The 27,780-nt window shown below is 46.4% G+C and overlaps 1 protein-coding gene across 3 annotated transcripts in view; it reads left to right on the plus strand.

Moving 5' to 3' along the window:
- SHISA6 (shisa family member 6) overlaps positions 1–27,780 on the plus strand; it is a 343,314-nt gene that overhangs the window by 164,365 nt on the left and 151,169 nt on the right. For 2 of the 3 annotated variants that reach the window (XM_051824480.2, XM_051824481.2), the window contains exon 3: positions 2,055–2,150. The exons of the other annotated variant lie outside the window; for it this stretch is intronic. In XM_051824480.2, the coding sequence (XP_051680440.1) occupies positions 2,055–2,150 (96 nt within the window). The remainder of the gene's footprint in view (positions 1–2,054; positions 2,151–27,780) is intronic. 3 annotated transcript variants of the gene reach the window in all.

Raw genomic sequence — 27,780 nt, forward strand, 5'->3', positions numbered from 1 at the left:
TAAAATCACCCAGAGTGCTGTTTACAGATACCCCTGTCCAAGCCTGGACTCTGTTGAACTAATAAGCTAGAATCTGGAATTGCATCTGGGCACCTGTGTTTTTAAAACCTCCCAGATGGGGGCTGGCATGTGGCATGGTGGGTTAAGCTCTCAACGCCAGCATCCTGTGTCAGAGTGTGGGTTTGAGTCTCGGCTGCTCGGTTTCTGGTGTAGCTCTCTGCTAGTGCGCTTTGGAAGGCAACAGCAAACGGCCCGAGTGCTTGTGTGCCTGCTGCATACATGGAGTTCTGGGCTCCTGGCTTCAGCCTGGCCTGGAGCCGACTGTTGCAGCCATCTTGGAAGTGAACCAGAGGATGGAAGATCTCTCTGTCTCTCCCTCTCTGCTACTCTACCTTTCAAACAATTAAATTTTTTTAAAGCTTCCAGATGATTCTAGCACATCTCTAGGGCTGAGATCCACTGATCCAGAGGGAGCCCCGCAAACAAAAACTGTGATTTGGGTGGTTGTTGCATTTTATCATGAACTTTGCCGTTACAGTATTTAGATTAGAAAAATTATAGATTTGTTATGGAAAAAAATTCTTGGAAAATAGTTGAAAGGAGAGGAGAGATAACACTCATTTTCTAACTACCCAAAGGCAGTTGGCAATATCATGGTGTGGTTTCTTTCAATCTTATTTGCTTATTTTTGGTATGTGTTGGTTTGAGTTTTTACAGTACTGTGATCAGTTTAATATACCATGTGCTGTCCAGTTTTTCACTTAGCAATGTACCTTAAGTTATTCGCATACTATAATTTTTCATGCATTCTTGCAGCAACATGGAAAAAAATGGTTTTCCTCCTTTCTTGCATGTAGGTACTACAGGGTGACATTTGGAGTCCTTTCTTTCTTTACCTTGGCTGCACTTCAAGTGCACTGTGAATCCTACTTTGAATGTCACGAGTGGAACATTCACTCCCCTCTCTTTGAATTCCTTCTCCCAGTCCTCAGCTACCCTCTGTCTTTCCCTCGTCTCCAGTGCACAGGTGGATGTTTGTATCTGGCTGATGAGGGATAGGTCTCATGGTGGGGTATCCAGAGAAAACAGCACATTGGTGTCTTCCGAGGCTTTCTGATCACCATATCCGACTTGTCAGTTTCAGCTGCTGCGGGATTTCTGTGCAGTCACAAGACTGTGGTCTCAGACCGTGATGTGATTCATAAGCACACACACGTACACAGTAGCGCCCCTGAGACCCACTCCTGCGTGCTTTGGAAAGAAGGAAAACAAACAAGGCAAGGAGAGTGGGGCAAAGGAAAGAATGGTGCGACGAACACAAAGCGAGTGCCCGTCACAGGATGGTTTAACTTAACGATCTGTCAGCTTCATGATGGTGCCGGAGCTGTATGCGTCCAGTGGAGACTGTGCTTGGAATTGTGAGCGTTGATCTTTTCTGGGGCGGGCGATGGATAGCGTGAGCCTCTCTGGGCACGCTGGGCCACAGCCGCGAGCACGGCTCCCAGCCCGCCCCTCAATCATGAGGGTAAACAGGTGGTGCTTTCCCGTGTTGTGGAGTGAGGAGCACTCAGTGCATTTTCGACCTCAGGAGAGTTTTTTCAACTGCTGATGGGTTTACTGGGACACCACTCATCAGGAGTCAAGGGGTGTCTATGGACTGATGGTCGGGTGGGCGTTATGCCGAGTCAGAAATGCCACAGTCAAGCCGTGTATCCCCTCGATGCCCCTGCTTTCAATGTTCCCAGGACTTTATTCTTTGTTGCACAATAACATATATATACATATATATGCACATACATATATATGTGCTTACATGTATATATGCACATATATATGCATATATATGTATGTATGTAATATTCAGAAATATACAGTATATATAGTAATATATACTGTATATAGTATATATCTTTTTTCTCGACCACGTCTACCTTCTGACCAAGCTGCCGGTTTGAACACCTGCACACCCCCGTGGCTGGGTGAGACGGAGCCGCAATCGTCTACGGTCTGGGTGTCGTGGATGCGCCAGGTAATTCTGCCCCATCTTCTTGCAGGGCATTATGGGAAGGATGCTTACCGAAGTGGAGGACCAGATCTCCATAACTTCATCTCATCGGGATTTGTCACATTAGGAAGAGGACACACGAAGGGTACAGTGGAAACCATTTTTTACTAAAATACAGAGGTTGCCTAGGGACCCCTGATGGGAAATGTGAAGGTTTGGCGGCCGGAGGCTTACTCGGGACAGGAGTAAGCAGGGGTGGTTCCGTGGCGGCTTGTCCTGGTGGCTTCTGACAGGAGTGACCAGGAGGTCACAGGTGTGACTGTAGAGGTGGTGATAGACTGCCAAGAGACATCCATTTGCTGTGCCCGTGGTGGGGAGCAGGACACGGAAGCCAGTGGCTCCCCATGCCCGGGGACCACAGGCAGCGTGTGGGAAACCCCACCGATGGATGTGGCCGCACTGGCAAAGCATGTGTTCGCCTCTTGGCTATGATCCCCCTTCCTTTCAAAAGCCACACTTTGTAACCGGATGTGCACGCTCTGTGCTGTGGGGTCCCCAGCCGGCCCGTGTGCATGTGACAGTGGCAGCCTTCTAAGGGTCTCTGTGCACACCCAGGGGGAGGTGATGCAGACCTTCGAACCGCAAGATGAGAGCTGACCTAGCGGGATTTGCCAAGCTGCTTTACAACCTAGCTGACAGCTTGCCAAGCATCTGTGCGGTGGGGGTGTGGCGTCTTCCTCGATGCTGTCTTTTGTTTAAACAGAGTTCTACTAGTGTTGTGAGCATTCTGTCACATCAAGATAACTGGATCCCTAACTCCTTTGTCACCATCCTAACACCTGTGTGCTGTTACAGACCAAATGTGAATCCTATTGTTGGGGTAGAATTTCCTTGTCTTTTCTGAAATATGTGTCTGTTTCAAGTGTGAGTGAACAAGGAAACTTGCAATATTTTCTGACATTCCATGCACCTACTTTTAAATTCCCTATGTGATGTCTGTTCATCTTGTAGAGAAAAAAAAAATAATCTGTATCTGTGTATGTATTTTCTGTTGTGTCTCCTTGTGTCTAAATAAAGTTCATTGAGGATACAGGTGGCATTTGTGGCTACTAAGAGTTGCAGAATGGAACTGGGACCAGCCGGTTCCAGAGGGGGAAGAGGGCTACACAGTCAACCGTGGAAAGACACGATCCTTGTCATACTGGATCAAATCAGAGCTGAGATGACTGATCCCCAGCCCCTTCATGCGAGCTACCTCTCACTGTGAAAGAAATTACTCTAAAACGTAGCAGCATAAAACAGTAATAAACACGGAACCTCTCACATGGATCCTGCAGGTTGGGGATTTGGGTCCTTCTGACTCGGAGTATCTCATGAAATTGTAATCTGATGTCAGGCAGGGTTGCATCATGGCAGAGCTTGGCTGGGGCTGAGGTTCTGCCTCTGAGATGGTTCACTCACGTGCTGCTGGCTGTTGGCAGGAGGCCTGTCTTCCTCCACATGATGTTCTCACTGTGGACTAGCTGGGTGTCTTCATGGTGTGACGGCTGGGTGTCTGCAGAGTGGAGAACAAAGACACAAACCAGCACATCGTATATAACCAAGTCTCTTGGTTGCACATTTTCCCAACATCCCATAGGTCACGGTGGTCAGTTCTATTCAAGATGGGAGGAAACAACACAAGGACATGAATATCAGGAGTGAAAGATCATGGGAGGTCCTTTGAGAGGTAGCTACCCACACAGCTACAACCCATGGAGTGGAGCTGCAAGTCTGGCTGTTTCAAACACAGCTCGACAGCTCTTACCAAAGCCTCCCAACTGCAGTGGACTCCCATCCTGACCTCTGCCCCTTGTAGGTGGTCCAACCTGAAACAGCACACACTTCAAACAGTAAAACTCTTCATATATATATATATATATATATATATATATATTCCATATTATGGCTTTGGGTTCATGCATTCCTTCAACAACTATTTAAGAGGCTTGCAGTATGCAAGAACAGAATTGTTCCAGGTGGAGTCCCATTCCATTGGAAGAAGCAGACAAATTCTTGGCAATAAGTGCAGGTCCGAGTGCAAGGTGCACTGTGGCAGGAAACTACTCGTGCTAGGAAAGGCCTCTCGGGTCAAGTTGAGAATGGAGCAGAGGCCTGTGTTCCAGCTAGAGACAACAGGAAAAAAAATGGGAATAAGCATTCTTGTTGTGTCAAGAACTGGGAAGGAGGCCAGCGTGTAGGTGGAAGGACAGAAGAGAACAACAGTGGAAGGAGACAAGATCAGAGCTGTCAGAGAGCCAGGTCATGCATCTGCCAGGTGGTGCACATATGGCTGCTTTCAGATGAACTTGACCTCCATCATAGCCGCAGAAAGGTGATCCTCTGTCCCCATCTGTCCTTTCAGCCAGTGTCATCTGGGGCACCCAGAGGACCCTACCCTGTCCATGCCTGGGTGGAGGGGGGGACATGGCTATGTCTGCTGGTCTTGTCTCCCTGTCTTGCTCTGTGGTATCACCCACAGCTGCTGTGCCTGCAACACTCCTTACCAGGCCCTCCTCACCATACTTTGGTTTCCAGGGCCTTTGATACCTCCTCTTTCCACTTGCATTTGTTTTCCTCTTTAGATAGAACTGAAATTTCATGAGCAAAGACACTGAGGTTGAGGGTGAACAGGACTTGGGCTATGGAAGTTCTCTTCTCATCCTGGGAACTCTGTAGTCCCTGACAACTTGAATCTCTGTAAGGACCAAGCTCCACACTCTCTTCCTTCATGGTAAACTTACTTCAACTTGAAGTGGTCCCTACAAGAAAACTGGCCCCATGTACACACCCCCAAAGAAGGGAACCTCACAGAGATCGCTAACGTAGGGGCATTCTTCAGTGGGTATGACTGATTCTCTTCTTTCTCTTCCACCATTCTTTGCTTTAATTGCAGGTGCTCCTTTTTAAATCTCTTCCTTTATTCTTTTATCTTTTTTTACTACATTTGCCTTCAGTGTTTTCGCAGCACTTGGCTATTGTGGACCCAGGATTGGATGAGTAGCAAACTGTGACCCTCAGGATTGAATGGGTAGCAAACACCTGCTTTTGAAGGTAGCCCCATTGCCCTACTGTCTCCCATCACGGAATCGAATGCTTGCCTCTGATCAGACTGATTATCCAGGAAACAAGCATTTGTTGATGGTCCCTGCTCCACATGGCACTGGGACTCAGCATTGGAAGTTTGGCTGACACCTGTCCTGTCTGGCATTTTTATGGCCCCCAGAAGTAGTGTGGAAGTGGAAGTAGAAATAGAAGAAGTACAGGCAGCTGGGGGCCGGCACCATGGTGCAGTTGGTTAATCCTCCGCCTGCAGCGCCGGCATCCTATATGAGTGCTGGTTCTATTCCTGGCTGCTCCTCTTCCAACCCAGCTCTCTGCTAATGCTCCTGGGAAAGCAGTAGAAGATGGCCCAAGTGCTTGGGCCCCTGCACCCGTGTGGGAGACCTGGAACAAGCTCCTGGCTCCTGGCTTTGGATTGGTGCAGCTCTGGCCGTTGCGGCCAGTAGAGGAGTGAACCAATGGAAGGAAGACCTTTCTCTCTGTCTCTTCCTCTCACTGTCTATAACTCTAGCTCTCAAATAAATAAGTAAAATCTTGAAAAAAAAAAAAAAAGAAGTACATGCAGCTTAAGCAAAGGCTCCTGCAACTTCAAGGGACTGAGGGCGAGCTGACAAGATGCACAGGTGCATAAGTATTCACTTTTTTTTTTTTTTTTTTTGTGGGATGGAATCTTCAACTATCTTCAACTAATCATTAAGATGATTCACCTCTCCCATTGGAGTACCTGGATTGGATTTTTTTTTTTAATTTTTTTTTTTTGACAGAGTGGACAGTGAGAGAGACAGAGAGACAGAGAGAAAGGTCTTCCTTTGCCGTTGGTTCACCCTCCAATGGCTGCCGTGGCCGGCGCGCTGCGGCCAGCGCACCACGCTGATCCAAAGGCAGGAGCCAGTGTTTCTCCTGGTCTCCCATGGGGTGCAGGGCCCAAGCACTTGGGCCATCCTCCACTGCACTCCCTGGCCACAGCAGAGGGCTGGCCTGGAAGAGGGGCAACCGGGACAGAATCTGGCGCCCCGATGGGGACTAGAACCCGGTGTGCCGGCACCGCTAGGCGGAGGATTAGCCTGTTGAGCCGCGGCGCCGGCCAAGTATTTACATTTTCTCAGGTGACATCTACAATGGATACTTTTTGTTAGTGGGGTTGAGCAGTGAGATTTTAGACCATGGGGTCTTAGTACCTACCAAACCCCTCTACTGCATCTCTCTCCTGCTGGAGGACCCCACATGCTAGCCTAGGAGATCACACCCTCCTTGGTCAGCTTCCCAGGCCGCATAGCCTTGTGCTCCATGGCACCAGAATTGGTACTGCCTCCTCTGGACTTTCTAACTGAATGGCATGCTCCTGTCTTTTACATTTCCTCTCACTTTCTCCTTCTGAGGACCTGCTTCTGTGCGTCTCCCTTTCTGGGATTTCTTCCTTTGATCTCACGTTTGTTCATCCCGTAGGGCAAGTGGAAGCCAAGGCTGAAGAAGATGCTGATCTGAGTGAACATGAGTTTAGATCAAGTTCCCCTTGAAACCTTTGCTCTGTTACACAAGATGATTCAGCTGCCTGCACAGGAGCCCAGAGCAGTGCTTAGGAAAGCCGAGGGTCCCACTTAGGCCACCACAATGCAGTCTCAATCTGTAGGCTGCTATTTGCCAAGCATTTACGATCTGCTGGCGCTTTATATATATTGTCATATTTTTAGCTGTATAACAACCCATGGGAGAGATCTTGTTCTGACTGTTTTACAGGAGAAAAACAAAACCTCAGTGCAGTTGAGTCACTAGCCCAAGTCAACATCAGATGTTGAGATGTTCCCAATCCAGGTCTGATTCTGGAAACCATGGCCTGGATCACTGTGCTGTCCTGCTTCCTGTAGATGGGCAGGGGGAGAAGTCTGCCAGGGTAGTACGGGGACTGGGGTCCACGAGGAACTACACAGAGCCCACATGAAGTCAACTGTGGCTCTTCTTATCAGGGGCACCATTTGGCAAGACTGACAATCTCTCTCTCTCTCTCTCTCTCTCACACACACACACACAAACACACACACACATACACACACACACACACACACACACACCATGAACCAAGCCTTAGACAGTTAGCACCAGGTAAGCGGGGTCTGTCCTCTCCGAAGAGAAGCTCAGATATGTTCTCAGGGTTGTCTAAATGAATGCGCCTACGGAAACCTTATTCTACTTAGAAAGCTGGGTTAAAAACTCAGGCTGGCTGTGTTTTGAGTTTGATCAAAAAAGCCAGAGGCAGGGTGGGCATTTAGCACAGTAGTTAACATGCCACTTCAGAGGCCTCTATCTCACATCAGAGTGCCTGAGTTCAAGTCCCAGCTCCGCTTCTGATACAGCTTCCTGTTAATATGTATGCTGGGAGGCAGCAGATGATGGTTCAGGTACTTGGGCCCCGGCTACCCACAAGGGAAACCAGATGCAGTTTCCTGGTTTGGCCTGCCCTGGCCCAGTCCTGGATCCTGCAGGCATGTGGGAGGAGTAAACCTTTCTCTGCCTACCCCTCTCTCTGCCTTTCAAACAAAATGAAAAATGATCAATCAATTTTTAAAAGTAAAATATTATTTTTAAGGTCACAGGGCTGTTTCCAGAAGCCTCTGTATTTTAATATTGTTAATTCTAGTGGCCTCCAGTACTGCTTCCTTGGCCACACCAGGCCTGAGTAAGGAGCCCCTACAGGCAGCAGTGGCAAATGTGTGGGAGGTCGCTGAAGCTGCAGAGTGAGCTTGTGTGCTTGGCCCCTGGAGGGGCTAATGCTGGTTATTATCTGCCCTTCCTCTTTCTTTTTAATTTTTAAAGATTTATTTATTTGAAAGAGTTACAGAGAGAGGTCTTTCATCCAAATGGTTTACTCCCAAATGGCCGCAACAGCTGGAACTGAGCCAATCTGAAGCCAGGAGCCAGAAGCTTCTTCCAGGTCTCCCATGTGGGTGCAGAGGCCCAAGGACTTAGGACGTCTTCCGCTGCTTTCCCAGGTGCATTAGCAGGGAGCTGGACCAGCAGTGGAGCAGCCAGGACTTGAACCGGCACCCATATGGGATGCTGGTGCTGCAGGCTGGGGCTTTAACCTGCTGCACCACAGCACTGGCCCCTGCCCACCCCTCCACTTGCTCCTCTGGTCTTTCTCATCATTCATTAGGTCCTTTCTCCATGGTAGGAACCAAATTGAGGGGTGTGTGTGTGTGTGTGTGTGTGTGAGAGAGAGAGAGAGAGAGAGAGAGATCCCCGAAGCCTTTTCTAAAAGGCAGGAGCTATAAAATGATTGCTGTATTGCAGGAGATAGGCCTTATTGCCCGTTTACCCATTCATTCATCCATTCAGCCACATGTACTGAGTACTGGGTATATGCTAGACATGTCTTTAGGCACTGGGGATACAAAAGGCAAACTTAGATGCCAGTAAGAGAAGAGAGAAATCAGTAAAGAGGGAAGGAAATACATGAGTGAGTCCAGTGGACTTATGACATATGAAGCAGCATAAGGCAAAGAAGTGGAATGAGGAGCTGCAGTTTTTAAGTGAGCATTCAAGAAGGCATTTGAGTGGAGCCTGGAGGAAGTAAAGAATCAGACTTTCTGGATCCCAGGGCCCAGGTCTCCCAGGTCAGGAAGAAGCACCACACTGTCTCCTGTCTGGCTGGAGTGAGGCCGGATGGCAGCAGCCAGGGCATGAGCAGTTGGAGGTGATGTCAGAGAGGGACAGGGCCTTGAGCACATAGGGACTTGTGAGGCGTGGAAGGATCTGGCTTCTGCATGAGTGAGATGCACAGGGGATTGTCTGGGAGCTGAGGCATCTGGAAAATGGAAGTGTGTGGGTGGAGCAGGTTCTCTTGTCCTGTTCCCAAGGAGGTTGGAGGTGATTGTGAGTTCAGGCTGGCTTCATATTAAGTGTCAAAGCTTATTAAACATCCATGTGGGAATACTGAGTTCAGGGAGAGTTCTTGGCCAGGGAGATAAGCCTGGGAGTTTCCAGTATGAGAGTTCTTCAATAAACTCAAGAAAAAAATGAATTAAAGTTTTATTTTGGTGAAAAAAAAAATTTGAAATCCATGCATAGTTTTTTGGTTTTTATTTTTATTTTATTTTTTAAAATATTTATTTATATATTGAAAGAGTTACACAGAGAGAGGAGAGACAGAGAGAGAGAGAGAGAGAGAGAGAGAGAGAGAGGTCTTCCATCCACTGGTTCACTCCCCAATTGGCCACAACGGCCGGAGCTGCGCCGATCCAAAGCCAGGAGCCAGGAGCTTCTTCCGGGTCTCCCATGTGGGTGCAGGGGCCCAAGGACTTGGGCCATCTTCACTGCTTTCCCAGGCCATAGCAGAGAGCTGGATCGGAAATGGAACGGCTGGGTCTTGAACCTGTGTCCATATGGGATGCCGGCACTTCAGGCCAGGGCATTAACCCGCTGCACCACAGTGCCACCCCCAGTTTTTTATTTTTTAATAATATGCACCCTCCATGTACTTTCTGAAGGCCCCTTCCCTATAGTGCACTTTCTGTACTATAATAAATCTCCTGCTGGTCCGGACTGTATGTGCCCCCTGAGACCACATTCACCCCCTCACCAGCCCATTTGTGTGGATGCTGCCATGGCCTGCTGGGGCACAAAGTTTGAAATTAGATCTTCTTTTCTAGAAAAGAAAGAATGGACATTGGTGTGTAGGCCTCCAGAGAGCCACAGGTTGCCACCCCCACAGCAGGATTTGAGAAAGAACCCTCCAACCATCAGTGTGTGGTGGCAAGGTGTCCCTTGAGCCACTTGACTGAAGGAATCCAGCTTAAGTATTCTCACAGTCTGGGGGAGCCAAGGGAGTGAGTGGGTTTGCCTATAGCAAGGTGTTGGAAGGCTAGCCTCCAGATAAGGCTCAGAGCCCAGAGGCATCTCATCTCCATGGCAACAGTGAGCTAGGAAACAGCAGGAAGGAAGGAGGACCAGGCCTGGCTTGCTTGAGAATGGCCTCTGTGAAGCTAGTACTACATGGGAGGGTGGGTGAGAAGTAGGAGCAGGAGCAGAGCAGGGAGGACCTCTTGGGTTGTGGGCACCCAAGTTCTAAGCCGTCTCCTGGTCACTGTGATCTGAGCGTGTGGGACACGGTCTGTGTATTCTGAAACTGTTCACTCCTGATGAATGGCAGGATACCAGGAGCCATCATCCCCTCATGGTGTTCCGCTTGATTCAGGTGGGTGGCACCTAGCCAGCACACCAGGCTGTCCCGCAGTCTTAGCTTTGGAAACAATTCGTGCCATCAGTAAGATTCTATATTTTGTTAGAATGAAGTCAACCTCACATGGTGCTAACTGGCAAAAAGCAAGACTAGGTAGGTCTACATGCATGGTGAATTTCACTAAGTCAGCTTTTCATCATGACAAAAGAATACCTGAGGCACCTGGCTTTATAAGGAAAAAAAAAAGGTTTATTTGACTAGGAGTGTTGTAAGTTCACAGTCCAGGATCAGGCAGGAAGCCCCATTAATTCAGCCTGTGATGAGGCTTCCTGCCAGCAGGGCTCCAAGGAGACGTGGAGCCCCACATGGCAAGGGGAGCTCATGTCTATGTCTGTGGGGTCTCCTACAAAGCCATGAAATTTAATCATGGGGAATCCACCCCAAAGACCCAATCCAATCCAGTCATCCCCCAAAATGTCCCACCTGGAGACACCATAATTGTATTAAATTTTACCGTCCTAGACCATTAATGTGAGATTTGGGGGATGAAACATTTAACACATGGATCGCAAGGGGGTCATTTAGCATCTAAGCTAAGACCCACACCATAGCATCCCAGGGAATTCCTTGCTCATCACAACTGCCGTTCGAACAAAATGGAAAGAAATAAGTCCACACAGACCCAGTACAATACCTTCGAGAGTTTCTAGCTGAATACTTCCGTTTGTGAGCTCAGTCATTTTTGCTTCAAGATGATTCTACAGAACTGCCTCTCTCATGTAGGTCCTGTTGATAGAGGATCTGTGACCCTCCAGAAAGCTGAAAGGATGCTGAGATTCTCATCCACCTGGCCCAGGCATCTGCTTCTACCTAGATTCATTCCAGCAGCAGTTAAACCAGGCTGACCTGAGAATTACAGTGTCCAAGACCCACTTTGTGGACCACTGCTTGTAGAGTCCACCTCTGAGCTACCACCGCTCACTGGAGGCAACATACTTGGTACAGAGGAAATCAGTCTACAAACTGAGCAAAGGAATGGACAATCATCCCTCTCTGGCTTACCTCATTCTAAGATTGTGCTTGGGTGAAATGGCACAGTGACTGGGTGGGCATCTAAGCTTGGTCACCCAACTCATCTACTTGGGCAAATGATGTCATAGAGAAAAATCCCCAACCACCAGGCTGAATGCTGAATCCTGGATCATGTGTGTCTCTATTTAATGCTTTTTTGTGGACTTCCTGCTATTGGCCCACGGAAGAGCTGGGACAGCCAGCTGGGACAATCTGCTGAGTTGGTATGAAAAGAGGAGAGATGGGGGCAGGCGTTGTAGAGCAGTGGGTTAAGCCACCACCTGTACACTGGCATGCCATATGAGATCTGTGGCTGCTCCACTTCTCATCCAGCTCCCTGCTAATGCACCTGGGAAACCACTGGAAGATAGCCCAAGTGCCTGGACCCCTGCCACCCATGTGGGAGAGAGACCTGGATAAAATTTCTGGCTCCTGACTTCAGCCTGGCCCAGCTCCGGCTGTTGTGGCCATCTGGGGATTGAACTAGTGGGTGGATGATTCCCTATCTCCCTCTATCTCTGTCTCTCTGTGTATTTCTTCCTCTCTGTAACTTTGCCATTCAAATAAATATATAAATCTTTTTTAAAAATAAATTAAAAGTTCATGGAGAAAAGGAATTAAAGTTGAGTTTATTAAAAAAGAGAGAGAGGAGGGGCCAGCGCTGTGGCTCCCTTGGCTAATCCTCCACCAGAGGCGCCGGCATCCCACATGGACGCTGGGTTCTAGTCCCGCTTGCTCCTCTTCCAGGCCAGCTCTCTGCTGTGGTCCAGGAAGGCAGTGGAGGATGGCCCAAGTGCTTGGGCACCTGCACCCACATGGGAGACCAAGAGGAAGCACTTGGCTCCTGGCTTCAGATCGGCACAGCGCGCTGGCCATAGCAGCCATTTGGGGGGTGAACCAACAGAAGGAAGACCTTTCTCTCTGTCTCTCTCTCACTGTCTAACTCTACCTGTCAAATAAAAAAAAAAGAGAGAGAGAGAGAGGAGAGGAAACTCTGGGCAAAGGAGGAGGAGTAGGATGTACTGCAAGATGCATCCTACTGTGTTTTGAGAAGTTTCAACTCTTACCACTAGCATACTTGTAATGTTCTGCTCCAAGGAGGACCAGTTTAGGTACCATAAGATCTCCCATGGCCTCCAGAGGTGATTGAGTAGAGAAGACCCTGCAAACCCCAGGGATCATGAACACATCCCTTATCCCTGACTCCCCTCCTCCCCCCTCCCCACCAGGGCAGAGGAGGGGCTCAACAGTTCTCTTTGGAAGAGAACAGAGGGTCCAGGTTCTCTGTTGTCCCAGAGGCTGGCTTGCCCAGCCAGAGGGGTATAGAAGCTCTAGGCTTCTGCTCTTCTTATTTTCCAATCCCTTGTTTGTGCCAAATCCCAGCTTTCTCTTGCCATGACCCTTGGCTCAAGTTGGCCCCAGGAGCAACTTTGTGGCCAGCACGGTCTCTCTTCCTGGCGCTGGTCTGGACTGACTGGTCATCCAAGTTGGGAATCTCCCCTTCTCAGGAGCCAGCTCTTGGCATCTGCTTGCCTCATTCTCTGCTGCTCACTGCCAAGAGTCTCGCAAACCCTGATGGCTGAGCTACAGGACTAAGTCAAGTCTCAGGAAGGGGTAGGAATGGCATCACTCTGTCTCCTGGATGTCTCCTGGGATTTCCTGGGAGCGGATCTCAGAGGTTGGCCTCTCCATCAACAGTTGCCAGGATTTCTCGGGGGCCAAGGAATGAGGCAGAAGACTGGTGCCCTTAGGATTCCACTGTGTGGAACATAACCATGTTATTATGTGGCTCTGCTTCTGTGCAGACCAACATGGAAGAGTAAAGAATTTCCAGCTATTCCCCATCTGGAGTTGTGGTCTCAGCCTCAATCTTATTCCCTCCCAAATAGTGATGTAAACTTCCCTCGTGAGATGATTATGGAAGGAAAAAAAGATGAAAAGAAGAGACTCATGTGAGTCAGACATGCTCTACTGGCAGATCCACCACTACCTAGGTGTGTGACCTTGACCTCTGTGGCATTTATCTATAAAACAAGGCAATAGTACTGCACAGAAGCAGTTGCAGAGATTGTAGGAGAAATGCGTGCACGAGAGCTCTGAGCCCCCAAGCAAGGACAGCTCTTCCTGTTGCTCTACCTCACACTGCTGTAGAACCTTTAGTTCTTGAAGACTAAGGCTAGGGCCAGCAGCTTCTTCGTCAGCTGGGAGCTCAGTGGAAATGCAGACACTCGGGCCTCACCCTCAAACCTCCTGAATCAGGAGCAGCATTTTAACAAGATCTCCTGATGGTTATTCATATACACACTAAAATTTGAGAAGCACTGATATAAAAGAGTTTTGGATTTATTCTTTTAATTCCAGTGAACCACTGGAAGGTCTCCAAGGTCATGTCCATTTCTGAGATTCATTTTCCATGAAGTCTCATTTCACAGGCTGCATATTGCAAGCCATGCTGTCCTATTGAAGCGGCATTGCACGTGGCTGTTTTACCTGCTACGCCACAAGGCCAGCCCCTGAATTCTTAACAAAATGTTGTTATTTAGAAATAATTTCAGACAGATAAAATTTGCAAAAAATATTGCAAATAATTCCCAAATTGCAACATTTTATCACATTTGCTTTCTCATCCTTTTTTTCCTGCCCTGTTTTTCTATATACACATACATTATATATACATATGTATTTGTTTTGTTACTCTAAATAGATGTATCTCTATCATTGTCTTTCTGAAATATTGGAGAGTGAATTGCAGATATGATATGCCTCTACCCCCAAATACTTAACTGTGCATTTCTTTTTTAAGATTTATTTTAAAGGCATAGCCACAGACAGAGGAAGAGAGAGAGAGAGAGAGAGAGAGAGAGAGAGAATCTTCCATCCACCGGTTCACTGTCCCAAATGGCTGCAACAGCCAGGGCTAGGCCAGGCCAAAGCCAGGAGCCAGTAACTTCTTCTGAGTCCCCATGTGGGTACAGTGGCCCAAGTACTGGACCATCTTCCATTGCTTTCCCAGGCACATTAGCGGAAAGCTGGAATGGAAGTAGAGCAGCCAGGGCTCAAACCGGTGCCCATATGGAATGCCGGCATTGCAAGGGGAAGCTTAACCCCTTATCCCACACCACCTGCCCCAAGTGTGTATTTCTTAAAATTAAGGACATTCTCTTATGTAGCTACAGTTGCTTATCAAAATCAGAAAATGAATACTGATACAATACCAGTACCTAATCTACTTTATTCAAATATACAACTAATACTAAAAGAAAAAACAGTTTTCCTGGCCATGGATCACTTGTTGTTAGGGTTCCAAGTATTTGATTGTCTTTCCATTTGAAAATGAGGTGTCTCTACCATTATGTTCTCTAATGGTTATGTCAGTGTATATATATCGCTACTAATTTCTGTGTGTTAATTCTATACTTTGTTACTTTGTCATTTTTATCATTTATATTCTAGGTATGCTATAATATAATATGCAAATAAAGATATTTCTACTTCTATACACTGATTGCATTATCTTAATATCACTAGTACAGTATTAAATGGTAGTAGAGTTAAAGGGCATCCTTGCTTTGTTTCTGATGTGAGTAAAAATGCCACCAGAACCCTCCTGTCCCATTAAGATACTATCTTTAGGACTAAGGAAGACACACTGATTGATCCAGATAAATAGATACAGACACAGGCAGACACAAGGTGATTTGGATTAATTTGTATTCAGAAAGTATCCGTTAGTTGTTTTTTTTTTTTTTAAGATTTATTTATTTATTTGAAAGTCAGAGTTACATAGAGAGAGAAGGAGAGGCAGAGAGAAGGAGGGCTTCCATCCGCTGGTTCACTCCCTAGTTGGCTGCAATGGCCGGAGCTGCGCTGATCCGAAGCCAGGAGCCAGGAGCTTCTTCCAGGTCTCCCACGCAGGTGCAGGGGCAAGGACTTGGGTCATCTTCCACTGTTTTCCCAGGCCATAGCAGAGAGCTGGATCAGAAATGGAGCAGCCAGGACTCAAACCAGCACCCATATGGGATTCCAGCACTGTAGGCAGCGACTTTATTAGCTGCACCACAGCACCGGTCTCTCCCTTATTTTTTGCCTTTTTTTAAGTGTTTTTTTTAATTAATCAGGAATGGATATTGAATTGTCTCTAAAGATCTGTGAGCTATAAAGATAACCATATGATCTTTCTTTCTTAGATATAGTTATATTAATGAATTCCCTAGTATTGACTCAATGTTGCATTCCTTTAATAAATTGTGCTTGGTTATGATTTATTATTTTCTTAACAAGGAACTAGAGAATGTTAATTCACTCAGCATTTTTTATAGCATTATTCAAGAATGATACTGGTCTTTAGTTTTCTTTCTTGTATTGTATTTACCATAATTATTTATTAAATGAGTTAAGAATTTTTCTTCATTTTCAATACTTTGGAACCATAAATATAGCACTGACACTATCTAGCCTCCCCTTTTTGAAAACTGGAAATCATTCTCCTGTGAAAGCATCAGGGCATATTGCTTTGAAGGAGGTAATTTATTAGTAATTTTTGTATAATATATGCACATTTGATATTTAATTATTTTTAATTTTAGTATTTGGTAGATTTCAGTATTTATTTATAGTAAGTCATCTTTGTACTTATGTTTTTTTTAAAGATTTATTTATTTATTTGAAAGTCAGAGTTACACAGAGAAAGAATGAGGTGCAGAGAGAGAGAGGTCTTCAATCCACTGGTTCACTCCCCAGTTGGCTACAACGTCCAGAGCTGCACCGATCCGAAACCAGGAGCCAAGAGTGTCCTCCAGGTCTCCCACAGGGGTACAGGGGCCCAAGCACTTGGTCCATCTTCTACTGCTTTCCCAGGCCATAGCAGAGAGCTGGATCAGAAGTGGAGCAGCCGGGACTCAAACCGACATCCACATGGGCTGCCGACACTGCAGGCGGTGACCTTACCCGCTATGCCACAGCCCCAGCCCCTGTACTTATGTTCTAATGCTATTTATTTCCAAGTGTTTAAATTTAATCTCTTTCATCTGGTTTGCCATTTTTCATTGATGTTCTTTAACTAAAACTCTTTGTATGGAGAATGCCATGTTTGTTCTACTTTTTCTTTCTGCTTCCTTTCTCCTTCCATTCTTTAGTTGCTGATTTCTGTACTGTCACATAGCTTCTGCGAACTAGCCATCTTCTTTCTTACTCATCTGTCATTTATCCATATATATGACTTTTTCGTTCCTTCTGAAGTTTGCCCAGTCATCTTTCTGCTGGAAGAAGTTTGTCTTCCAATAAACTGCTCATGAATGTATAATTTCCTAAGTTCTTATATCTTGAACTGTTGTTCTGTAGAGTTGGCACTTAAAGTTTTCCTGACTATAAAATTCTAGATTCATACTTTCTTGTCCTGCCTTGCTTTGTATTTTTTTTTTTTTTTTGGACAGGCAGAGTGGACAGTGAAAGAGAGATAAGAGAGAAAGGTCTTCCTTTGCCGTTGGTTCACCCTCCAATGGCTGCCGCGGCCAGCCCGCTGCAGCCAGAGCACCATGCTGATCCGGAAGCAGGAGGCAGGTGCTTCTCCTGGTCTCCCATGGGGTGCAGGGTGCTTTGTATGTTTTTTAATATGTCCGATGATGGTTTAATTCAGACCTTGTAAGTCATTTGATCTTTTTGTTTGAAAGTCTTGAGAATTAGTTTCTTTATCTTTGAAGTTCAGTAATTTTATTGGGACATTGGAGTGTCATTATTCCTAGGCCAGATATCTCAAAGTCCATCTCCCTCAGCCCTGACATTTTGCTGAGCTCCACTAATAGAGTCTGTTAGCAGAGTAGCACTGGGAGTGGGGGAGGAGAGATCTACCTGCATTTTCTGCCATCACCTAAAATCCAGCATGTCCTAACGTGAATCTGCATTTTCTCTCCAAAATCATCTTCTCTTTTGCGTAGCAGTCAATCAACATCATTCCCCTCTAGCTGTCCAGCCTGGAAGCATTAGCATCCCTTTTGCTTTACTCTCTTGACACATTCCATGTCCCCATTCTTGTTCTATTGAGTCCCCTTCAGTACATCCTTCGGTTCTTTCACAATTGTCCACTCCCCAGTACAAACTTTTGTCAACTCATTGCCAGCTCAACATAGTAGGAATCTAATTGGAATCCTTGTCTGTGTCCTATCTGCTTTTTCCTTTCCCATTTTCAGCAGATCACACTCCACTCAGATTCTAGGGTGGTTCCCGTTTCCTGTGTTTCTTCCTTTACGGAGACATTCAAGTCCCTCCACCTTCCTTGTCATTCCGACTGCCCTTCTGCTTGGTGCTTGCTTCTTCCTTCATTTTGGTAGCCTTCCTGGTCTGCTTAAGCTCTTCCTGAAAGCACAGAGAAGCACAGGAGGCTTCCTGCATCCATGAAACCTGACATGTTCAGTTTCCCACATTTCAGCTTACTTGAAATTTTACTTAAACTTTATACTGTGTACAAGTCTTGCTTATTTTTTTTTCCATATAGTTCACCTGCCATGACTTTCTCTCATACCTGAATTCTGGAATAATTGCTTCTGGTAGATTGGCCTTTAAACTGTTTGTTGCCTTATGATATTGTTTAACTATTTACATTTATATAAATGTCTTGGGTTCCCAGTGATTGTTAGCTCTTTGATTAGACTAGATTTAGGGACATGGTATAGAAGAAAGAGAGTAGCTCTTACCTGGAGATATCTATATATCTAACAATTGTTTATGAGGCCTAGAACTTGGCCTTGTCCCAGACAGTCAAATTCTTTTAACTCTCATGTATTTTCATCTACTTTAAAATTGAGAGGGGGAAAGAAAGAGAGATATCAGAGAGAAAGAGAGAGAGAGAATTATTCATCTACTAGTTAACTCTCCAGATGCCCACAACATCCAGGGTTGGGCCAGGCTGAAGTGAGGAGTCTGGAACTCCATTTGAGTCTCTCAGGATGCATTAGCAAGAAGCTGGATTGGAAACAGAAGTACCTGGACCCAAACTGGCACTCCAGTATGGGGTGTGGGTATCCCAATCAACAGTTTAACTCGATGTACCATAATGTCCACCCCCAGTTAAATTTTTAACTCTAACTTTATCAAGAGTTATCAGAAGTTTAAGGAGAGAGTTCAGAGTAAATCATCTTAGACTGAAGTTGATGATGCAATAGAGTTCTATAGTAAGAAAAATAATAGGGCCGGCAGCCCGGCGCTGCGGCTCACTAGACTAATCCTCCACCTTGCGGCGCCGGCACACCGGGTTCTAGTCCCGGTCAGGGTGCCGGATTCTGTCCCGGTTGCCCCTCTTCCAGGCCAGCTCTCTGCTGTGGCCAGGGAGTGCAGTGGAGGATGGCCCAAGTGCTTGGGCCCTGCACCCCATGGGAGACCAGGAGAAGCACCTGGCTCCTGCCATCGGATCAGCGTGGTGCACCGGCCGCAGCGCGCCGGCTGCGGCAGCCGTTGGAGGGTGAACCAACGGCAAAGGAAGACCTTTCTCTCTGTCTCTCTCTCTCACTGTCCACTCTGCCTGTCAAAAAAAAAACAAAAAACAAAAAAACAAAAAAACCAGGGCTGGCGCTGCGGCTCACTAGACTAATCCTCCACCTTGCAGCGCCGGCACCCCGGGTTCTAGTCCCGGTTGGGGCACCAGATTCTGTCCCGGATGCTCCTCTTCCAGTCCAGCTCTCTGCTGTGGCCCAGGAGTGCAGTGGAGGATGGCCCAAGTGCTTGGGCCCTGCACCCGCATGGGAGACCAGGAGGAAGCAGCTGGCTCCTGGCTTTGGATTGGCGCAGCTCTGGCTGTAGTGGCCATTTGGGGGGTGAACCAATGGAAGGAAGACCTTTCTCTCTGTCTCTCTCTCTCACTGTCTAACTCTGCCTGTCAAAAAAAAAGAAAAGAAAGAAAGAAAAAAGAAAAAGAAAAATAATAGACTATAATAGACAATAGACTATGTCAGGATGTTAGCAATAAAACATTTGGTAACTGAACACCGATAAAAATCTATTTCGTTTTCTCCTCACACAGTCTTACACGTTTAAAGCAAATGCTTTCCGTGTGGAGCTTCAGAAATTTTGATCAACTGAGAGGCCACCAACCTATAGCTACACCAGAACATGCAACCACCTTTGTTGATACAATGAAGAATAAAACTGGACATTGGCTCGTAAATGTTCCACGTTGATATGTCCATGGCTAAAACAAGTTACATGGCTATGGCTAACACTAGAAAGTGGTGAAATGTAACCTTCCCAGGAAGTGTGATCTTTCTACTCTCCAAAGGGGAGAGGAAAATAAGATGAAATGATGAAGTCTAATAATGTTTATAACAGCCTAGGCATCACATACTCTGTTCTTTTTCTTTCCTATACACAGAATACACTCACTCCTTCTCCAAGGGAGGCAACCCCCAGTGCCCAGTCATGGCACTGAATTTAGGGCCCAAGAAGTCTCTATGTCGGTCTGTGGTGTTGGGGGCTTCTTAATCCCTCTATGAATCTATACATAGCAAATCTATAAACTAAAGAGACACTTTTCCCTCCACACCCGCCCGTTATGGTGGAATAACGGCCACTGGTCCTTAGCAATTTTGAAACCTGCTCAAGCAGGCATTGGGAGGGGCTCCTAAACTGGGGTGAAGGGGCTCCTTCATCAGGCAGTTCTGCTCTCTGGAGGACTTCCTTCTCCATTACTTGCCATGACTCCTGACTTTACTGTGTAGGAGATTCTTCATTTTCCATTGTTGTTATTGGCCATATCTGAAATGGGTGTTGAATAGGCCCGCTGTACGAGCTACACAGCTTTCTCGGCTCACTAGCCTCCCATAGAGAGTCAGAGATGAGGAGCTGTTTCCCGTCCTGAGGAGTGTCTGGTTTCCTGCTTCTTTGGCAGTTTAACTGTTAAACTGTGAGTTTTCTTTGCTAGTTGATTCCAGTTCTATAGGCTACTAAATAGATGCCATTCTTCTTTGGATATAGTTCCCAGATCTATTTCCTTTGCTTTCTATATATGTTTCCTCCCTTCATGAGCTCTACTCTGAGCCTATGAGGCTTGGTAAGAGAGTACATCCAGAGGCTCTTTGCTTGGAGTCAGTTTATTCAGGCCACAGAAGAATACATTTCCTTGTCTTGTGAAGTTTGGCAGGTGCATGTAGACTTGCATGTGACTTTTTTCTATGTTACTCTTCCTTTTCTACATGTACCGAGAAGGCAGAGTAACATACAAAAAAAATCCTCGGAATGTTGGCCAAAACCAGTCACATGGACCTGCCAAACTTCACAAGACAAGGAAATTTATTCTGTGGCCTGAGATAGAGGAGAGCCAGATCATTAGTGAACATTCTGGAGCAGGGTTGGGGGATCGGCCCACGGGCTGTACGTGGCCCGCAAAATCATTTGATCTGGCTCTGCCAAGGCAACCGCAGGCTGGACTTGAAATTCAATAAATCTATAGCAGCTGATTTTTAAGTTGATAATTTTGTGTGGCCCGCGAATGAAGTTATAAATATCCAAACAGCCCTTGGCAGGAAAAAGGGTCCCCATCCCTGCTCTCGAGTGCATCGCTTTTGGATGGAAACTGGAGGCTTCATTTGCGAGGCACCACGCAGGCTGCAGCAGAGGAGTAATAGAGAGTGCTGAGCACAACATGGCAGAAGGGGTAGGTTCTCCTTTTGTCTGGGATCAGACAAATAGATCACACGTGGCAACATTAACACAGTGGAGTCATGGTAATGGTGATGCCCTTCCTGAAGACTTCTGTATTGTCTGCCTCACATCCTTGAGTCCTCCTGAAAGCAACTCCCTTCTGGAGAGAGAGGACTGGAAGAAGACTCATCCCACATGGCCTGAGATCCCAGAAGATAAAGCCTTTGGAAACTACTCTCAGTGGTCATGGTAATGTAACCAGAGCTATCTCTAAGACTTCTCTGAGAAGCACCTTGCTTTAACTTCACACTCACTTTAATTAAACCCTCTCCAATGAGTGAAGATCACTACAGTCACTCAGTTTGTTAGGGAGGGATTGTCCCTCCTCCCACGACCTGTCTGGGAACAGGATGGAGTCTGAGCAGGACTCTGTACCCTTCATCTCTTTGCATGGATACCAGTACTGCCTGGGAGCCACCACTCTGCAGAACGCACTAGGATTCTGATGTTTTATTGACTTACTTTGTTTTACTTACAATGATCAAGTTCAGAGGCCCATTCTGGGAGTTCCACTAGGCGAGCATCGCAGAAGTGTTGGCTCCATTACAAGATAAAGTAGATTCTCAGGAGAGGGGTCAAAGACTCAGGGACATGCCTCCCCCCAACACACACACACACACACACACACACACACACACGCCAACACCAGCTTTGGAAATACCTAGGCAGAGTGCCGCTTGCCTGAGAGTCAGGGCTGTTTGTGTGGGTGTGGGCGTGGCGTGGCTGACAGGTGCTGAGGCTCAGCCAGCCTCGTCTTCATCTTGATTAATTGGTTTCCCTTTTGTTTTATGGAACTTGACAGCACTGGTTGTGGCTTTTCGTGGTTGACTACCCCCGTAGTACCTAATTACAGAGGAGATTTTTAAAAGTAACAATGATCACATTTTCTAAATATGTTCTCAATCCACTCCCTCCCTTGATAATTGGAAGCAGAGAGACAGGAGGGCCGGGGCGGCGGCGGGGGGGGGGGGGTGGTATTCCCAGAGGCCTCTGTCACTCAGTGCCAGGCAGGTACCCCTGGGATCACTCAGAACACAGCTGCCAGGAAGCCACCTGGCATGGAGTCACAGGGGATGCGTTTGGTGACCTCAAGGCCACACCCTAGGTACGTCAAGCTTTCCCACTTCTGCCTGTGAGGGCTGGGGTGCTGCTTAGGAGCTAGGTAAGAAATTATACATTTCAACCAAAGAAATGGCTTTCTGTCAAAATAAAAATAAAAATATCGAACCGCTTCCAGGGAGATGAGAGGCAGTCTCAGTAACAGCTCCTGACACAGGTGACTTGGAGACGTTTGTCTTTGCCCTTTTAAATGAAAAAGAGTACTTGCAAGAAGGATAACATATTTTTGTTCATTTTATTCATTCGTTTACTCCCGCTGTGCACTTGACCCTATGTGAGGCTCTGGAAAATGTCTGATGGCAAGAACTTCATTGGGTAGGTGTGATGGGTTGGATGCTGCATGTTCTTTCAGAGGCTCATGTGTAGGGAACTTGGTCCCAGGGTGAACATATTGAAGTGAACATATTGAAGTGATGGAACCTTAAGAGTTGTGCTCTAGGAGCCTGCATTGTGGCCCAGCAGGTTATGCTACCACATGCAATACTAGCATCCCATGTTAGAGCACTCATTCAGGTCCCAGTTGCTCCACTTCCTGTCCAGCTCCCTGTTAATGTGACAAGGAAGACAGCAGATGATGGCTCAAGTGCTTGGGCCCCTGCCATTGATGTAGTAGACCTGGGTGGAGTTCCGGGCTTCTGGCTTCAGGCTGGTCCAGCCTTGGCTGTTGTGGACATTGAGGGAAGTGAACCAATGGATGGGAAATCTCTCTGTCTTCCTATCTATGTTGTTCTCCCTGTCCAAAAAAAGCTGTTGCTTAATGGGAGGTCTCAGGTCAAGTGGGAGTGTGACTTCAAAAGAGAGTAAGGTATTTTTTGGTGGGACCTTGGTTAGTCCTCAAGAGGACTGATATAAAAAGCTAAGCCTGGCCCCACCCAGTATCTCTCAGGCTTCCTGTGTGGCCATATAATCCCTTCCTCCCACAAGGGCTCCCAACCATTGGTGTCTACCATAAGGTGATAAAGCCCAAGGCAGGCCTTCGACAGAGTCTACACCATACTGTTTGGATCTCCAGCGTCCAGAACTCTGAGCTACATAAACCTCTGTATATTTTTTTAAAGATTTATTTATTTATTTGAAAGGCAGAGTTACAGAGAGGCAGAGGCAGAGAGAGAGAGAGAGAGAGAGAGAGAGAGAGAGATCTTTCATGTGCTGGTTCACTCTCCTGGTTACCACAACTGCTGGAGCTGGGCCTATCCAAAGTCGGGAGCGAGGAGCTTCTTCCAGGTCTTCCACACGGGTGCAGGAGCCCAAAGACTTGGGCCATCTGCTGCTGCTTTCCCAGGCCATAGCAGAGAGCTGCAAAGGAAGTGGAGCAGCCGGTTTTCGAACCGGCGCCCATATGGAATGCTGGCACTGCAGGCGGCGTTTTTACTTACTGTGCCATAGTGCCGGCCCCAACCTCTGTACATTTTAAAGTTGTCCTTTCTCATATATTTTGTAATGGTTAGAAGAATCTGATTAATGCAGCAGGGACTGACAGAGGAGTCTTCATGTCTCCTGTAGAAGCTTAGGGTCAGGGCAGACACAGGCCCAGGGCTTTGGCTACACTTTCCAATACGCTGCTGGTCTGAACACTAAATTGCTCCCAGATTCCTCTTAGCAGAAGAAGAGGAAAGCGAATGCCTATGGGCTGTGGTTCAGTCACAGGACTGTGTCTTTGCTTGTGGTTGTCTCTCGGTGTTTATGAGGACCTAGAATTCTCTAATGAATTGCAAACTTCAGGCAAGGTAGCGAAGAACTGGTGAGACTTTCTTGAAAGGATGCTCAAGCACACACAAAAATGCCCTATGACACACCAGCCATCATGTGTGTGTGCGCGCACACACGGATGATCACAAGGAGATTTAAACTCATTGCCCTTCAGCCTTCCTATATGGAGGACAACACTGAAGTTGTCATTTTATGGCACAATGAGGATGATCTCACTTCTTGGTCCATTTTCCATCCTTATAACAGAAGACCTGAGACCAGGTCACTTCCAAAGACAGGAGGTTTATTTGACTCAACAGTTCTGGAAGCGGAGAAGTCCAAGAGTGTGGCACTAGCATCCACTTGGTATCTGCGCAGGGTCTCCTTCTGGGTCACAGCACAGTGGAAGGCATCATGTGTTGAGAGAGAGAAAGCATGTCAGAGAGAGTCCAGCTTTGTAACAAAGCCACTTTTTCAGTAGCCCTTTAATAACTAAGCAATTAATGGATTATCCACTCCTGATGGCAGAACCTTCATGACCCAGTCACCTGTCCAGTGTCTCACTTCTCAAACACCATTAACACAAGACTTCGGGGCTTAAGTTTCCCACATGTGAATTTTAGGGAACACATTCAAACCTTAGCACCTCAACCTTGGACTCATTTATTATTTCTCTCTGTTTCCTCTGCTACTACAACAGGTGCTGCAGGCCTCCAACAAAACCCAAGTTAACTTGTGTATCTTCCTCAGTATGGAAGCTCTTTGTGTAACAGGGGGCCATCCATCTCCCTCCTTTCTTCAAAAGAGGAATCTTACACAAATCCCTCCATCATAGTCTCTTTTTTCCAGCTCTGTCTATAGTGGTTTCAATTCCAGTTGCCTGTCAGACTCACCAAAACTTAAAAATAATAGATATGTGAAAGTGCCCATCTAAGACTTTCTAAATCACAGTCTATAAAGTGAGAATCTGTAACTTTTTTTTAAAGATTTATTTATTTATTTGAAAGTTAGAGTTACACACGGGAGAAGGAAAGGCAGAGAAAGAGAGAGAGAGAAAGACACAGAGAGAGAGGTCTTCAATCCACTGGTTCACTCTCCAGTTGGCCACAATGGCCGGAGCTGCACTTATCTGAAGCCACGAGCTTCTTCTGGGTTTCCCACGCAGGTACAGGGGCCTAAGGACTTGGGTCATCTTCTACTGCTTTCCCAGGCCATAGCAGAGAGCTGGATTGGAAGTGGAGCAGCCAGGACTTGAACCGGTGACCATATGGGATTCCGGCTAAACCACAGTGCTGGCCCCTAGTATCTGTAACTTTGATAAGCTTCCCAGGTGGTTGTGATGCACAGCTATGATCAGTGCTTCTCAGCCTGTACATTGGAATCAGTTGGAGGTGTTGTTTGTTAAGATGCAGATTCTGGTCCAGCAGGTCTGGGGTGGACCTGAGATGCATTTCTATCAAGTCCCTGCATCACTGCTGATCCAGAAACAACTTTTAGGTAGTGAGGTATAGAGGTAGGGTTTTCAACCTTGACATCACATGAAAATATCTAGGAAGCATTTAAAAATCCCTTGGCCAGGACGCAGCCTCTGCCAACTAAATGACAAGTTCTAGTGCTGGGATCCAGGCATCAGTTATGTCTAAAGATCTCCAGGATCCACTGGTGTGGGAGATGCTTCCTGCTAGAGTAAGTCCATGATTCAGCTGCTCAGCTCCCAGCCTGCTACCTGCTCTCCAAAATCTATTGTCTAGGCAGCTGGGCACTGTGCATGTTTTGTTTGACAACACATATCCTCACAGAAGAGCTTGTTAAGAACTATCCCTTTCTGTAGATAACCAACCACCTGCATTAGCCTATATTTACTCAGTTCCCTTTGTTTAGAAAATTAACTTTTGAGGCCCGTGTTATAGCAAAGTAGCTTAAGCCTCCACTTGCAATGCTAGCATCCTACATGGGTGCTAGTTCAAAACCTGGCTGCTCCACTTCCAATCCAGCTCCCTGCTATTGCACCTGGGAAAGCAGTGGAAGATGGCTCAAGTCCTTGGGCCCCTGCACCCCCATGGGAGACCTGGAAGAAGCTCCCGGGGTCCAAGCTTTATCCTCACGCAGCCCTGACCATTGGAGCCATGTGGGGAGTGAACCAACTGATGGAAGATCTCTCTCTCTCTGCCCCCCTCTCTCTGTAACTTTGCCTTTCAGATAAACAAATAAATCTTTAAAAATAAATAAATAAAGTTAATTCTTGGTTGTTAGTTACTGGTTTCTTGGCTTCTGTCCCTCTCCTGGAGCATGTCACATGGTCCATTTGCACAGCCACATGGGCAGTGGTACATAGATATACTGCCTGCAGGAAACTAGCCTCTCATTCAGACAGTCCCTTGACCTGTGACTTCCTGTCATTTTCTACTCCCTGGTACCTTCCTTAAGAGCCCTAATGAATAAGTATCCTGCTTTCTTAATGCTTCCACCTTCTTCAGTGTCATGGACACCTCTGCATTTTGCACATGGCATTGCTCATAACGCTTTTGCATACCTTGTTGTCGTGGCTGGCTCCTGCTTGTCTCTCAGCTCTTCTTGTCTGGCCTTTGGACCTCCTCCTCCCAGACCAAAAAAGCACAATTCCAGGCAACTCTTCTATGCTTCATGGGCATGTCTACCATAATCCTTAGTACACGATGCAGTATTTATTGGTTTTCTCACCTGCTTTCCTCACTAGGCTGTGTGCTCCTTATGAGCAAGAGTGCTTATTAGCTTCTCAATCTACATCACAACACACAAATGCTCAGAACATAGGCGAAACTCAGACGACATCCTGTTGAATGATCACCAGTTCCTCTTCTCTTTCCTTTTTTTCTGGTTGCTGCTTCAATTCCATAAAATGTACAGAAAGTGTTCTGTTTTCACATGATTCTGACTGGCATATTTGCTCAAACCAGCCCATACCCAATGAGAGTATAATTGAAATACCCTAGTCCTTCCAAAACCCTGCCAATCATTCTGCTTTGTAAATAGGCACAGGTGATTGGTTCTAATCAAAGCCATTAGGGTAGTTCTGGAACGATCCTGCTGCCATATGTAGATAATTATGGCAGAAGTCTAAATTTTGGATGATAGCCAATCTAAATAGCATTAGCATTAGGAATTTGCATAGAACAGAAAGAGAAGGATGGCACAGTATTTGGACATAAATACTAATGGCTAGTACTTATATAGCATTTTCTATGTGCCAGGAACTCATCTAAGTACTTTCCATATATTAACTCATTTACTCAACATAACGACCCTGTGAGATGAGCTCTGTACGTATCTAATTCCATAGGTGAGGAAAGTAAGGCAGAAAGAGGTTAGGTAACTTGGCCAAGATTGTATGACTAGTAAATGGTGAAATCTCTACTGGGAGTGGGACCAGGTAGACCAGTAGCTCCAGGTCTGTGCCCATCACCCCTCTGCTAGACTGCACTAGACAGTGAGCTTCTGCCAAGGTACACCATACATTGTTTTTCAGTATGACTCTGTTAGCATTCCCCAGAGTTCTGGTGTCAGTAGGTAGCTTGATCCTGGGCCATCAGGTTTTTCCATCGTATTAGAGTAGCATTCCTCAAGTTTTAGGTATATCCAGCTCATTTTTAAATTTGTTTCTCAGACACAAACACACATAAAGAACATACACACCTCTCAGGAACCCGAAACTTAGATCCCTTTAATCGACAACTTGCCTATATATAATAAAAATTATTTAGAATGAGAACAACTCTCTCTCTTATCTGCGTTTGGTCATAAGACTATGGTGGTATGGTAAGGAGCTGGTTGATGGTTTCTGAGTCTAAAATACTCCTATCCATGACACCACTCTTTGCCATTACTTAATGGCTCTTTTTTGTTTTTGGATCTACTAGGAAGCTGAGGCCCACTCTTGTGCTCTCTGGGGTGT

The sequence above is a fragment of the Oryctolagus cuniculus genome, chromosome 17 (assembly GCF_964237555.1).
Source record: "Oryctolagus cuniculus chromosome 17, mOryCun1.1, whole genome shotgun sequence".
Classification (NCBI taxonomy): Eukaryota; Metazoa; Chordata; class Mammalia; order Lagomorpha; family Leporidae; genus Oryctolagus; species Oryctolagus cuniculus.